Source organism: Oryctolagus cuniculus, chromosome 1 (assembly GCF_964237555.1).
Source record: "Oryctolagus cuniculus chromosome 1, mOryCun1.1, whole genome shotgun sequence".
NCBI classification, from domain to species: domain Eukaryota; kingdom Metazoa; phylum Chordata; class Mammalia; order Lagomorpha; family Leporidae; genus Oryctolagus; species Oryctolagus cuniculus.
This window is the reverse complement of record NC_091432.1, coordinates 81,354,081-81,369,385: the sequence shown is the minus strand read 5'-3', so window position 1 is coordinate 81,369,385 and position 15,305 is coordinate 81,354,081. Positions and strand designations below refer to the sequence as shown.

General features: G+C 39.6%; 1 protein-coding gene across 5 annotated transcripts in view; it reads right to left on the bottom strand.

Moving 5' to 3' along the window:
• NAALAD2 (N-acetylated alpha-linked acidic dipeptidase 2) overlaps window positions 1–15,305 on the bottom strand; it is a 113,951-nt gene that overhangs the window by 73,249 nt on the left and 25,397 nt on the right. For all 5 annotated transcript variants that reach the window (XM_017344083.3, XM_070076667.1, XM_070076660.1 and 2 more), the window contains 5 exons: window positions 13,493–13,560; window positions 7,599–7,690; window positions 4,396–4,486; window positions 4,031–4,295; window positions 944–1,025 (listed from right to left, as the gene is read on the bottom strand). In XM_017344083.3, coding sequence (XP_017199572.2) covers window positions 944–1,025; window positions 4,031–4,295; window positions 4,396–4,486; window positions 7,599–7,690; window positions 13,493–13,560 — 598 coding nt within the window. The remainder of the gene's footprint in view (window positions 1–943; window positions 1,026–4,030; window positions 4,296–4,395; window positions 4,487–7,598; window positions 7,691–13,492; window positions 13,561–15,305) is intronic.

Genomic DNA, 15,305 nt, shown 5'->3' with positions numbered 1-15,305 from the left:
GATGGGCACAGCTCCAGCCGTGGCAGCCATTTGGGGAGTGAACCAATGGAGGGAAGACCTCTCTCTGTCTGTAACTAACTCTCAAATAAATAAATAATTAAAATAAGCAGAAATATTTATTGGGAAATTGTTTATTTTTGGGGGACCACATATTGATTAAAAAAGAAAAAAAACAACAAAGTGATTGAGGGTCTTGGAAGTTGGTAAGAAGAGCCAGAGGCATGTGCACACCCTTGATGGAGAATTCTCTCTCTCATTCAAAATCTTCAGATTGTCTTTTTGAGGAGCTGAATAAATTCCCTGGGCTCTTCTACAATTCAAGAGAGAGAGAGGCTAATCCAAACAACTGATAGTGCTTTTTGCCAATATGAAAGGTGGAGGAGCTTATTCTGATTAAGTTAGAAAAAAATGAATGTGACATGGACATTGGAATCCATGCTTGCTACAAAATGTTTTATTTGAATATGGCCATTTAAATTATTTTCAACCCTTAAGTGGCAAGAACTTATATGAAATACAAAAAAAGTATCAATAAAAAGAATTTCTAAATTGATACAAGCACAGCATGAAGGAATAAAATATATTACAAATGCATTAATAGACATAGTCAGAATTCTCATCACACAAACACGAAAATATATATCTCTGATGCTTGTCTTGACATGAGTTTTTAGTTTACTATTCAGAGCATCACTCCTCAAACTTTAATGCTAGTGTAAATCATTTGAGGGTCTTGTTAAAATGCAAATGCACAGTTCTAATTCAGTATGTCTTGGGTGGGGTTGGATAGTCCGCCTTCCTGACATGCTCTCAGTTGATGCTGATGCCACTGGTTTGCAGACATGATGTAATAGCTATGATCTGGAGCCAGATGCTTCTAGGAATGAAAACAGTAACCAGATTGCTTTTCAGGTGGCCATCTGAACCTACTTCTTAAACTTACTTTGTGAGATCAGCTTGTGTAAGTCTTCTATGAAAGTCTGAAGCAGCTTCCGAGAAGTTTTTCACAGCAGAAAATAAGGAGTCTTTTTTGAAAAGAGAAAAGTAAATTAATAAGCATAAGTGCTTCACAGTTCACAGCTTCACTTTCCTGCCCTCTCCATTCCAGACTGATATGACTAAAAAGAATTTGAGACCATCTTTATACTAAGCCTTGTACAGATTCATGATAAGTATTAGAGAAAAATCACACAAAGAAATATGGTATGAAAATAAAGAACAGCTAAATTGATCCTTAAGGAAATAGTTTTCAAATGTCTAGGATATAAATAATTCTTTAACACATAATTTAGCAGAAAACCAGCAATTATTATTTATTCATTTGTTCAATATGTATTTATTGGGACAATTATTATCTGTAGACATTGGCTATAGATATAAATAAGCTATAACACTGGGGGTTATCACAGGAGAAACCAGAACCAATTCTTATTTTCAAATAGTGCATTTTACATCTTGATCAAAAATCAACCTGTGGGAGCCGGCGCTATGGCATAGCAGGTAAAGCCGCCTCTTGCAGTGCCGGCATCCCTTACAGACGTCAGTTCGAGTCCTGGCTTCTCCACTTCCAGTCCAGCTCTCTGCTATGGCCTGGGAAAGCAGTGGAAGATGATCCAAGTCTTAGCCCCTGCACCTGCATGGGAGACCTGGAAGTTCCTGGCTCCTGGCTTCGGATGGGCACAGCTCCAGCCGTTGCAGCCATTTGGGGAGTTAACCAGCAGATGGAAGACCTCTCTCTCTCTCTCTCTCTCTCTCTCTCTGCCTCTCCTCTCTCTGTGTAACTCTGACTTTCAAATAAATAAATCTTTTAAAAGAAAAAAAAAATCAACCTGTGACAAACTAATGTATCCAGAATGATACATTTACTGATACTGATACATACAGAGCAGTTTTTGTCTTTTTTAAAAAAAGATTTATGTATTTATTTAAAAGGCAAAGTTATAGACAGGAGGTGGGAGAGGAGAGACAGAGAAACAGAGAGCGGGACAGAGCTTCCATGAACTAGCATATGGAAGATCTCTTTCTCTGTGTCACTCTCCCTTTCAAATAAATCTTCAAAACCAAATGTCTCAAGAACTGATTTTGCCATATGCTGTATGACGATTTTTGATTAAGAAGGCAATGGGGCACATTAGAAAGAAGGAATATTGATTTTTCTAAGATAGAAAAGATATGAGGGTATTTACTCATATACAAGCACAGATACAGATTTTAAAAAAGAGGCCGGCGCCGCGGCTCAATAGGCTAATCCTCCGCCTTGCGGCGCCGGCACACCGGGTTCTAGTCCCGGTCGGGGCGCCGGATTCTGTCCTGGTTGCCCCTCTTCCAGGCCAGCTCTCTGCTGTGGCCAGGGAGTGCAGTGGAGGATGGCCCAAGTGCTTGGGCCCTGCACCCCATGGGAGACCAGGAGAAACACCTGGCTCCTGCCTTCGAATCAGAGCTGTGCGCCGGCCACAGCGCGTCGGCCGCGGCTGCCATTGGAGGGTGAACCAACGGCAAAAAGGAAGACCTTTCTCTCTGTCTCTCTCTTTCACTGTCCACTCTGCCTGTCAGAAAAAAAAAAAAAAAAGTAGGTAATACTTAGCACTATGTGCCAGTCACCAGTGCTTCCATGTAATAGCTAACTGGATCTCAGTAACAATATCTGAAAATGTATTTTTTTAATTTGTTATTATTTCATTTAAAGCTGACACACAGAGATTAGGTAACTTTCCTAAGGTTACACAGTCAACATAGTATAGCCAATTTCAGAAGCTGATAAACTGCTTCTGATGAAGGCAATGGGATACAATCAATTAGATTTGTGAGCTGGAAGACCACACCTTCACCACGCCCCTAGGTGATCTCACGCCCCTACCTGATCCCATCTGTATGCCCACCTGCCAATCAGGCTACATAACCACTCCCCTTTGGAAGTAGCTAAAAGGCCTGGAACACGGTGGGCCCCTCCTTTATTGCCATTGCTGGGCTTGATGCCCTTGCTGCCCCGCGCTTTGGGGGCATCTGCTCCCTGCGTTCCTGCCTGCATGCTTGCTGCACGTGGCTTGCTCTTGGCCCGCTCTCTGTTTGGTATGGACCCAACTTAATTTATAGACTTCTCTTTCTCCCCTAAATAAAGCCCTCACTCTCCTGTGCATTTCTATCACTGAATAAAAAGCTTAAAAACGTACCACGTTGTCTGGTCTATTTGAGCCAGTATTCAGAATTCTCTGAATACGTGACAGGAGCCCATAGGCTTATTAATATTGGGAATTACTAAAAAGCAGGACGGTATCACTTCCAGATTCAACATCCAATGCTATCATATTTCACTCCTACTTTAACAAGGAGTGAAGAAGAGCAAGCAGGACTAGAACCCGGCGCCCATATGGGATGCTGGCACCACAGGCAGAGGATTAACCAAGTGAGCCACAGCGCCAACCCAGCAAAAACATTTTTAAAGGTAATAAGAGGAGGGCCAGCACTGTGGCGCAGCAGGTGACAACCTGGCACCCCATATGGGCGCAAGTTCTAGTCCTATCTGCTTCTCTTCCGATCCAGTTCTCTGATGTGGCCTGGGATAGCAGTGGAGGATGGCCCAAGTCCTTGGGCCCCTGCACCCATGTGGGAGACCTGGAAGAAGCTCCTGGCTTCAGATAAGTGCAGCTCCGGCCATTGCAGCCATCTGGGGAGTGAATCATCGGATGGAAAACCCCTCTCTGTCTCTCTCTCTGCCTCTCCTCTCTCTCTGCATCTCTGACTTTTGAATAAATAAATAAATCTTTAAATTTTTTTTTTAAAAAGGTAATAAGAGGAAACACATTTACCAATCCAGTATTTATGGCACTAAATCAGTCATAGTGAATTAACCCCAGACAATTCAGATTAAATCAGGTTCTTTAATAGGTGTTTGGAATATTTGTCTAGAAGTCATAATTAGTAAGCTTCACAAAGATAAAGGATGAAATATGAATCTATTGATCATAATAGGAGATGATATCTTAAAGCTCTACCTTAAAGATTATAAAATATCTGCATAACTGTTTCTTACCAAATGATACTCCATATTCTTTCAATTGTTGGTCATGTTTCTTGGATAAATTATAGATACTTGTTGCATAGTTTTTCAAAGCTTTTGCATAGTCTTGAATATTGAAAGGAATGATTGTAGAGTCTGCAAGCTCGTAAACCAATGATCCTCGTAACTGAGCCACAGAAAGCTGTTTTTTAAATGTGGGATCATAAAAATTCTCTACCAATTCAAATGTCTCATAAATTGTGTGGTATACTGGGTAGCTGCTGTACTTATCTGTTTTCTAAAAAAAAAAAATTGTGGGAAGAGTACAATCATAAACAAACATTAAATATTCAAGTTATAATATATTATGAGATCAGAAAAAAGCTAATATGGCTTACCCTATTCTTAGTGTAACGAGCTCTACCTGAAGCAATTCCAAGTCTCTGAAAATAAGCTTCAAAATCACTTCCAGATCCCAGCTTATTGATTCTAGAAGTAGAATATAAACAAATACATATGAACACATACACATATACAAATAAATAATACAAAGTAAGTAGATGAGCAATAAATCCTGTGCCAGGAATAGCAAGGAATTACAGAGTACATTTATAACGATTAGAAAAAAGTTAACTGCCCTCAATACACTTTGTTTTCATACACTGGAAAGTTGCTGTGATAAACCTACAAATCTGAAAACAAACTGCAAATTTGAATACAACCAGAGTAGGGCAGTGCAACCAAAGAATGCAGCCTGATGTCGGTGCTTTCTTCCATGTTTTCAGCATTTGTGGTTTTTGTTTAGAGGGGAAAACAATGAAGATATGGGCCTCGTCCTTGGAGAACTATAGTAAAAAAATTGCTACCAGGATATCTGTATTTAAGATAATGAAGAATCTAACTGTGCTTTATTTCATTTCAGAAATTAATATAATTACAACATATTTCTTGTATATAATTAAGAAATCCATATATACAGATATATAAGATACATATACATAATATATAATTTAATAACATGAAAAATTTTTGTGATATTATGGTAAACCCATAAAACAGAATATAAAATTATGTATGCATCAAGAACATAATTATATATTTCTCAACTATTAGATTATTCTATGTGTATTTGGAATTGAAATCTTATATATTTAAAAAAATGTAGTCTACTATTTTTGTTGAATAAGCATGTGAAACTTTGAATGGAAATACATTGAAACTTTCATAGAATTAATTTGGGATATAGAAAAAGTTATAAACTACTATCATCATTTATTGGTTTTAGAAACAGCATTATATTGGGCATTGTGGCACAGCAGGATAAGTCACCACCTGCAAGACCAGCATCCCATAAGGGCTCAGGTCTGAGTACCAGCTGCTCCACTTACAATTCAGCTCCCTGCTAATGCACCTGGAAAAGCAGTAGAAGATGGCCCAACTACTTGGGCCACTGCACCCACGTGGGAGGCCCTACTGGAGTTCCAGGCTCCTGGCTTTGACCTGGCCTAGCCCTGGTTGTTGCAGCCATTTGGGGAGTAAACCAGCAGATAGAAGATCTCTCTCTCTCTCTCTTTTTCTCTCTCTCTTTCTCTGTTACTCTGCCTTTCTTTAAGATTTATTTTATTTATTTGAAAGGCAAAGTTACAGAGAGACAGACTGAGATCTTCCATCTTCCATCTGCTACTTTACTCCCTAGATGGCTACAACAGCCTCAGCTGGGCCAGGCCAAAGCCAGGAGCCAGGAGCTTCACCTGGGTCACCCACATTGGTGCAGGGGCCCAAGCATTTGAGAGAACTTCCACTCCTTTCCCAGGTGCATTAGCAGAGAGCTAAACTGGAAATGGAGCAGCCAGGACTTGAACTGGCACCAATATGGGATGCTGGCATTGCAGGTGCAGCTTAACCCATTATGCCATAATGCCAGCCCCACTCCTCCTGCCCCACCGCACCTTTCAAATAAATAAATAAATCTCTTTTTTTTGTTTGTTTGTTTGTTTGTTTTCTTCTTTGTTTGTTTGTTTTTGACAGGCAGAGTGGACAGTGAGAGAGAGAGAGACAGAGAGAAAGGTCTTCCTTTTCCATTGGTTTACCCCCCAATGGCCGCTGCGGCCAGCGCACTGCGCTGATCCAAAGCCAGGAGCCAGGTGCTTCTCCTGGTCTCCCATGGGGTGCAGGGCCCAAGCACTTGGGCCATTCTCCACTGCATTCCCTGGCCACAGCAGAGAGCTGGCCTGGAAGAGAAGCAACCGGGACAGAATCCGGCACCCCGACCAGGACTAGAACCCGGGTGCTGGTGTTGCAGGCAGAGGATTAGCATAGTGAGCCATGGTGCCAGCCTCAAATAAATAAATAAATCTTTAAAAATAATAGCATTATAGTAGAAAATAAATGAATATAAAGTAAATTCAAGGAAGCTGCTCTAGCATGAATAAGGACAGAAAAATATTTATATAAAATCTAATCGCATTATAGATAAATAAAAATACACAATTTTGTAGTAACTGATAATACATTTAGAAGCAAATAATCCATTTTTTTACTTCACCTTTATCTTTTTTACTGTTTATTTATTTATTTAATTGGCAGAGGTACAGACAGAGAAACAGAGAGACAGAAAGAGTCTTCCATCCACTAGTTCACTCCCCCAAATGGCTGCAGTGACTAGAGCAAGACCCAGGAGCTTCTTCCAGATCTCCCATGTGGGTGCAGGGGCCCAAGCACTTGGGTCATTTTCTGCTGCTTTCCCAGGAGCATTAGCAGGGAGCTGGACAGGAAGTGGAGCAGCATCAACTCAAACCGCTGCCCATATGGAATGCCGGCGCTGCAGGCAGAGGCTCAACCTATTGTGCCACAGCGCCGGCCCCTACTTCACCATTATCATTTGAAGTTATTTTATTTCTTTTTTTTTTTTTTTTAAGATTTATTTACTTATCTGAAAGGCAGAGTCAGAGAGAGAGAGAGAGAGAGAGCGAGCTTGCATCGGCTGATCCACTCCCCAAATGGACACAATGGCACTGCAGGTGGAGGCTTAACCTTTTATACCACAGCACCAGCCCCTATTCTATTCCTTAATGCATCTACTACAAATCTAAAGAAATTTTATGCAAGAGTTAGTAAAATAATGACTAACAATGTAACAATCACTCTGACTAAAAATTTGCAAAACTACATCTAGGTTCTGTTGTAGATTAAAAGATATGGTTGTGTTAATCAGCAAAACAAAAAGCTGGACAGAATTCCTTTGTTGTCTTTGCTCAAATCATTGATGAGACAACTGAGAATTTCCATATCTGGAGACACAAAGGGCAAAAGGGAATTGATAATTATCCTCTGGTAGAAAGGATGCATAATATGGGCCTGCACTGTGGTGCAGCAGGTTCACTGTGGCCTGCAGCAGCAGCATCCTATATAGGTAGTGCTTCAAGTCCTGATCCACTTGCCAGTGCACCTGGGAAAACAGCGGGGCCCCTGGCTTCAGCCTGGCCTAGCCCTGGCCATTGTGGCCATTTTGGTAGTGGACTAGCAGATGGAAGATTTCTCTCTCGCTCTAACTCTGCCTTCAAATAAATATTTTTTTTAAAGATACATATAAGTAATTTACCTGGGAAAATCTTTATTTTCAGGTGAAGGGTCTTTTTCCAACCAGCTTTCATAAAGAGATTTACTCTCAAAACCATCATCAGGGCTAGAGATCTGGGAAGACAAATCAAACACTGAGAATTAGGAGTAGAACCAACTAAATATGCCCATACAAAACCATATATTTGTTGTCATCAGTTTACTGTAGATACATATACTTATCAGGCTGTTTATAGAAAAAAAATGTGCTTTTGCAAATGGCAAGAAAAAAATCTAGCACAATATCATTTTCATGTATGATGCCTATTACTGGTAATTTAGTCAAGCGCCTAAGAGAATTTTGGCTTATTTTCATAAACATTTTAATAGTTTCATTTTTTTCACAAATATTTCTTTAGTGTTGGAAGCTTATGTTTATTGTAGTGGGACGACATTGGGGAAAACTTGGGATATATTATTTCTTTTAGAAAATTCCTTTTCTCTAAGAACCACAGAAGGCCTCAGAATAGCATAGGTGATACTGGATAAGAAGCTGAGCTTGAAATTGTTCAAAAAAATCCTTGTTTTACTGGACAAACAGAAGGAGTGGGGGAAGAGCCTATTATTTTAGAAAACTTTATTACATTTAAATAAATTTGAAATTTTATGATATAAAAATTCCACATAACCTCAGATTTCTACTTGAGAATTTAAGAGTATGTATGCTTATTGTCTTTGCTGTGGTTTGAATATGTCCCCCAAAATTCATGTTTTAGAAATGTAAAGCTTATTAATTTATTTATATTTATTTGAGTAGGGCAAGAAAAAGAGAGATTTGCTATCCATTAGTTCACTTACCAAATGGCCACAACGGCCAGGGGCTGGGCCAGGCTGAAGCTAGGAGCCAGGAAACTCATCTGAGCCTCCCATGTGGGTATTAGGGATTTAAGCACTTCAGTTTATTATTTCAATTATTTTATTATCTGCTGCCTCCCAGGATCTGCATTAGCAGCAAGTTGTATCAGAAGTGAAGGCAGGACCCCATATCAGGTACTTTGATATAGGATGCAGGCTTAGCAGGTGGCCGCTGCTTAACCCACCATGCCACAATGTTGCCCCATGTGTTGGTTAAATGTAATCACTAGTACTATGGAAGGTTGAGTCTCTGCCTGCAGTGCCGTCATCTCATATGGGTGCCAAATCAAGTTCCGAGTGCTCCACTTCCAACCCAACTTCCTGGTAATGCTCCTGGGGAAGCAGTAGAAGATGGCCCAAATTTTGGGACCTGTGGGGAGCAACTCGGACTAGACTAAGTTACTGGAATTAAGACTTATTCTATGCATCTGCTCTCCCACAATATGGCGCTGGGAGAGAAGAAAACAGCTTCTACACAGCTGCCTCCAGTTCAGCCAATAAACTGTAGGACTTGCTCCTGATTGGAGGAGAGCGGCGTGCTCGGCGTGTGGGCAGCCGAGTTGGGATTGGCGGAGGAGGACTATATAGGAGGAGAGAGACGGCATGGTGGTGTGGGTTGGTTGGAGAGTGCGTTGGAGAGTTCGCGGGGAAGTTCGTTACTTCGTTCTTTCTCATTTCTCTCTACTCATTCTTGCTTTGGGAGTTTGCTGTTTACTTATTCTTACTTTACTATAGAAAGGACTTGTAAAAAAAGGGAACAACAAGCGCCCGGTCCGGTGCGGCTCCTCCGCATGCGGAGGAGCAGCAGGACCCCTGCACCCATGTGGAAAATCTGGATGAAGCTCCTGCCCCTGACTTCTGCCTGGCCTAGCTGAGGCTGTTGCAGCCATTTGGGGAGTGAACCAGCAGATGGCAGATCTCTATCTCCTCTCTGCTGTGACTTTGCCTGTCTTTCTCTCTTTCTTTCTTTCTTTCTTTCTTTCTTTCTTTCTTTCTTTCTTTCTTTCTTTCTTTCTTTCTTTCTTTCTTTTTTTCTTTCTTTCTCTCTTTCTCTCTTTCTCTCTCTTTCTCTCTCTTTCTCTCTCTTTCTCTCTCTTTCTCTCTCTTTCTCTCTCTCTCTCTCTCTCTTTCTTTCTTTCTTTCTTTTAAAATATTTATTTATTTATTTGAAAGAGTTACACAGAGAGAAGGAGAGGCATAGAGAGAGAGGTCTTCCATCCTCCAGTTCACTCCCCAGTTGGCTGCAACGGCCGGAGCTGCGCCAATCTGAAGCCAGGAGCCAGGAGCTTCTTCTGGGTCTCCCATGTGGGTGCAGGGTCCCAAGGACTTGTATCATCTTCCACTGCTTTCCCAGGCCATAGTAGAGAGCTGGATTGGATGTGGAGCAGCTGGGACTCGAACCGACGTCCATAAGGGATGCCGGCACAGCAGGTAACAGCTTTACCCGCTATGCCACAGTGCCGCCCCCTCTGCCTTTCAAATAAATAAATAAATATTTTTAAGTGTATTTACAAACATATACTTTCCTTGTTTTTCTCTACTCTGAGAAAAGCAGGGCCATGTGGTGGTCATACTGGGATTGCGATGTCAAAAAGGTCAATTTTAGTTCGAGACTATCATATTATTGGCTATATTTTATTTCTTTGCCTATAGCTCTGCTTTGTTTACAAAAAGACCCAAGTCAACTCCACGTGTGGAACTCTAAAATCAGTTTAGTGTATTGTTTCCCCTCTTTGGACCTTAGTTTTCTTACCTGTGAAGATAAGGATAATGGTACCTGTATTAATCTTAGCATAATACCCTCTTATATGTTCTCTGACCTTTATACAGAGTTATTCCCAATTCTGTTCCCCTATTCATAAAAAAATTCTAAAAATGTCTATTGGTGTTGAAATCAATATAAATGTGAGGGAAATAATGTAATTTCCATCCCCTTGGATCTCATAATATAATATCATTGGGGATGCACACACCAGACAAATAAATATGTAATACCCAATTATGATAAGCAATTCAAAACAAAAGAGAAAATTGTTATAAAGAGATGCAGATAGGAATGACAAAAAGATGCGTCCTCAGAAAAGGCCTTTTTTTAGAAAATGGCAGTGAAATTTCAGACTGGACTCTAGCCAAGGTGTTAGGTGTTAGCACATGTTTTCAACTTGCCCTGTTTCAGTCTCAGCCTATTTATTCATATGCACAAAACTGTTGTGCTTATTGATAACACAGGCCCTCAATAGATTTTAAGTAAAAGGTAAAAGTGGCGACTCCACCTCCTGCCACAGTGATGGCAGGGCTGGGGAGCAATAACTTGTCCTGTTGCTTAGAGTGGATGAGATGGTACTTCGCCATGACGTATGAAGTCCACAGCTTAGAAAAAGTCTCTTAGAAAAAGCCACCCCACAGGGATATTCCCATCCTCACCAACATATTGTAGCTACAGAGATGGTCTATTCATCTCAAGCCAGCTGTCTTGGTTCTACTCTCTTCTCTGTTCTTGCTGATTTGCAGTGGCTGAGATTATACTCCAGTTTAAACATCAAGGTCGGATTGAATTCCCAGAAAACCTTCCTCATTTACTGGAATCATACTATGTCAGTCTAGTCCTACCCAGAACTGCTTCCCTTTCGCCTGCACAGTTTACAGCAGTCTTACCCGCCATCACTAAATGCATTGTCAAAGTTAGCAGACAATCTCTGATGTGTTAATACTTTGCTCTGCTTCTTGCTCCATCAGACAGCTGATCTTAAATCTAAGCCCACTCCCTCACTCCTACCCTCCCCAGTGTTGCCAATATGGTTTGACCTACTTAGGGTTGAAAAAACTGTTAATAATCAGTTTGTAGGAAAGTAAAAAGTTTTGTTCTCTGATCCTGGTATGGCCACAGATAAACATTTGCCTTTGTACAAAGAGACACAAATCTCTCTCCCTTATCAGCCCTCAAATTCTTATATCTGACATCAAAGGCTGCTCTTTGCAACCTCTCTAGGACAACACAGTTAGTAAATGCAGATCCTGAAAAGTGGTCTCCCAAAAAGGGTTTTTCTTACGGATTGATTTTTATATAAGATGATTTTATGGGATATTCTAATGAAAGAATACAGGATGTAAACTACTGAAGATGGTGAGAGTGTTTTGATGAGGATAATGAGACCACTTTTGCTTAGTTTTTAAAGATAATTAGCGGGGCCAGCACTGTGGCATAGCAAGCAAAGCCGCCGCCTGCAGTGCCGACATCCCATATGGGTGCCAGTTCGAGTCCCAGCTGCTGTACTTCCAGTCCAGCTCTCTGCTATGGCCTGGGAAAGCAGTGGAAGATGGCCTAAGACCTTGGGACCCTGCACCCATGTGGGAGACTCAGAAGAAGCTCCTGGCTCCTAGCTTCGGATGGGCACAGCTCTGGCCATTGCGGCCAACTGGGGAGTGAAGCAGCAGATGGAAGCCCTCTCTCTCTGCCTCTTTCTCTCCCTCTGCCTCTCCTCTCTCTGTGTACCTCTGACTTCCAAATAAATAAATAAATAAATAAATCTTTAAAAAAAGAAATAATTAGCAACAAAAAGGAAGGAGCAAGAATAAGGGAGATTAGGAAATAGTACCTAGAGAAAAGTGATACCTTCTTTACACTATTGTCTAACACAGGCTTAGAAGCAAACATTTATGTAAGTAAATTCTATAGCAGATGACTAAATTAAGTATATAGATATTAAAAGAGCAGATTATGTAATTTCTAGAGATTCAGTATGCCCTAGTTTTTCAGCATATTGTTACATTTATAGCATTTAAAATTCCTATGGAAAAGCAAACATGCAGAATGATTTCCATTTTGACTTTAGACTTAATACTATTTAATCTTTTCACTACTTTGACTTACACTAGTTAACAACCTTGTTTTAAGTTCTTTCATAATCAGGGCCAGTGTTGTGGAGTAGCAGGTTAAGCTGCAGCTTTCAATGGCTGCATCCCACATCAGAGTGCTGGTTCTAGTCCCAGCAGTTCCACTTCCAATCCAGATCCCTGCTAATGTTTCTGGGAAGGCAGCAGAAGATAACCCAAGTATGTGAGCCCCTGCCATCCACGTGGCAGACAGGGATGGAGCTGTTTGCTCCTGATTTTGGCTTGGCCCAGACCTGGCAGTTGTGGCCACTTGATTATTGAACTAGCAAATGGAAGAGCTCGCTCTCTCTCTGTTGCACTACCTTTCAAATAATTAATTAATTTTTTTCATAATTTCTCTATCATCAGATTCCTAAACTCCATGGCCTATTTCATACCCTTTCTCTTATAATATTTTCCAGATCTTACACTTAGGCCATCTGAGCTACATTCTAGTCAGGAAATATGTTCTTTTATTTCTTCTGTTTTTTCTTCTTAGAATGAACTTTCCCTTATACATCCTTCCATTTGATAGTCTGAGTATTAATTATCCTGTTATCCACTTATGCTTTCCAACTTCCCCTGGATATCCTGAGATTTTAGATTCTCTATTCCATAACTGTTATATATAATTGCATATAGTGGCAATTGCTTTAGCAAGTTGTAATTCTCCACTTTCCCCTAGATTAAAAAATATTTGGATTCAATGACCTTGTCCTTTTATCATTGTTGCAGCTAGAATTCATTTTACAGGCCCTGACAAATAGTAACGACTCAATGAATATTTGTTGAGTAAATGAGTAGTCAAAGCAATCTTTGAACTCAAGGCTTTTTTATTCCAGTTCAGTGTTCCTTCCACTACATCAAAGTACCTCTGTCAGGTTAACATTATATACCCTATATATTATAGCTACATGTACTACAATTATTAATAAGCACTATTGCTAGAACAATGAGACTGATGATACTATCTTCATAATTATGTAACATATGTAAACAGTGCATTAAAGGTTTGGTTTTTACTTGTTATTTATATAGTTAGATTCTGTCACTAGTTTCAAAATAAGTGCCATTGAATAAGTGGGTAAGAAAATGTTATTCATTTATCTATACATCAAAGAACATATTAAGATAGGTGTCTTTATATACCTCTTTTGTCAGTTTATACACCAATTGGTAAAGAAGGGGTGTACAGTCAACTCTTAGAGTATAATTTCCTGAAAATAAATAAAACATAAAGAGTATTGTTACACACTTCCAGATGAAATACCAACTATATTTAATTCTAATTTGCTTTCTAATTTTCAACAAGATCTAATAGTCTTCAAACTGAAGCCACCATTCCCAAGGACCAAAACAGGATGGGAATGGTTCTTCAGTTGATAGACTGTAGCACATATTTTGCACAGAAGGTGGTCCAGGCAGATTCTAGTTGCTAAGACAGCAGCTCTCATAGTGATTATAAGGTCCTCTTAAACACAGAAGCTCTTAAGTGGACTTTGGCAAAGGAAGTGGTAAGGCTGCCACATTCCTTCCTTATTCTTTCATTCATTTCAATAGTACATGGTAATACATCACACATGAATATGTCATGTAACTATGTTCTGATATTTATCTAGATATAATTGCAATGCAATGAAAGTCTAGAGACACAAAGGTCGTATATCAGACTCAAAAGGAAGTTTGTAGTTTGAGTTTATTTCAAATTCATTCCAATAAAAACAGGAAATATTTCTGTATGACATATTCTGTGAAATACTTCTTCTGAAATATTTTAGCAAATTTATTTAACATCTCCATAGAAAGAATGTGGTTAATACTGGAGTTTTAAATAGTGAGCATACCAAAAAAATCACTAGCAACATGAACTCATGGCTTAGTTATGAATCACATTGATTCATATGAATGTAATTTTTAAAATTTTTTCAACTTTTATTTAATAAATATAAATTTCCAAAGTACAACTTTTGAATTATAGCAGCTTTTCCCCCCATAACCTCCCTCCCACCCGCAACCATCCCATCTCCCACTCCCTCTCCCATCCCATTCTTCATCACGATTCATTTTCAATTATCTTTATATACAGAAGATCAACTTAGCATATACTAAGCAAAGATTTCAACAAACTGCACCCACAAAGACACACAAAGTATAGAGTACTGTTTGAGTAAGTAGTTTTACCATTAATTCGCATAGTACAACACATTAAGGGCAGAGGTCCTACATGGGGAGTAAGTGCACAGTGACTCCCGTTGTTGATTTAACAACTGACACTCCTATTTATGATGTCAATAATCACCCGAGGCTCTTGTCATGAGCTGCCAAGGCTATGGAAGCCTCTTGAGTTCACCAACTCCGATCTTATTTAGACAAGGCCATAGTCAAAGTAGAAGTTCTCTCCTCCCTTCAGAGAAAGGTACTGCTTTCTTTGACGGCCCATTCTTTCCACTGGGATCTCACTCTCAGAAATCTTTCATTTAGGTCATTTTTTTTTTGCCACAATGTTTTGGCTTCATATGAACTTAATTATTTTCTCTGTGCTAAAATGGAAAATTATTGCCAAGGATATCTGAGACAGTTAATCTTTTGTCATTTACAGGCTAAAAGGATATTAACCACCTTAATCAATTAAGTCCCAAGTTTTCAATTCTAGGATTATTTCAATGACATTCAATTGTAGGATTATTTCAAAGTTACCAAAAGTGGTATATTTCTTGCTCAATTTAAGTCTTCATATGTCATATATATATAAAATAATAAAACATAACAGATTAATAACTAAAAGTCACATAAAATAAAAATTCTTTACAGTTTTCTATTTATTTTATTTATTTGAAAGGCAGACAGAGTGTGTGCTCACAGACAGACAGGAAGCAAAGAGATCTATCTGTGGTTCACAACTCAAATGCCTGCAACAGTGGGAGCTGGGCCAGGCCAAAGTCAGAAGCTGGGAAATCAATTT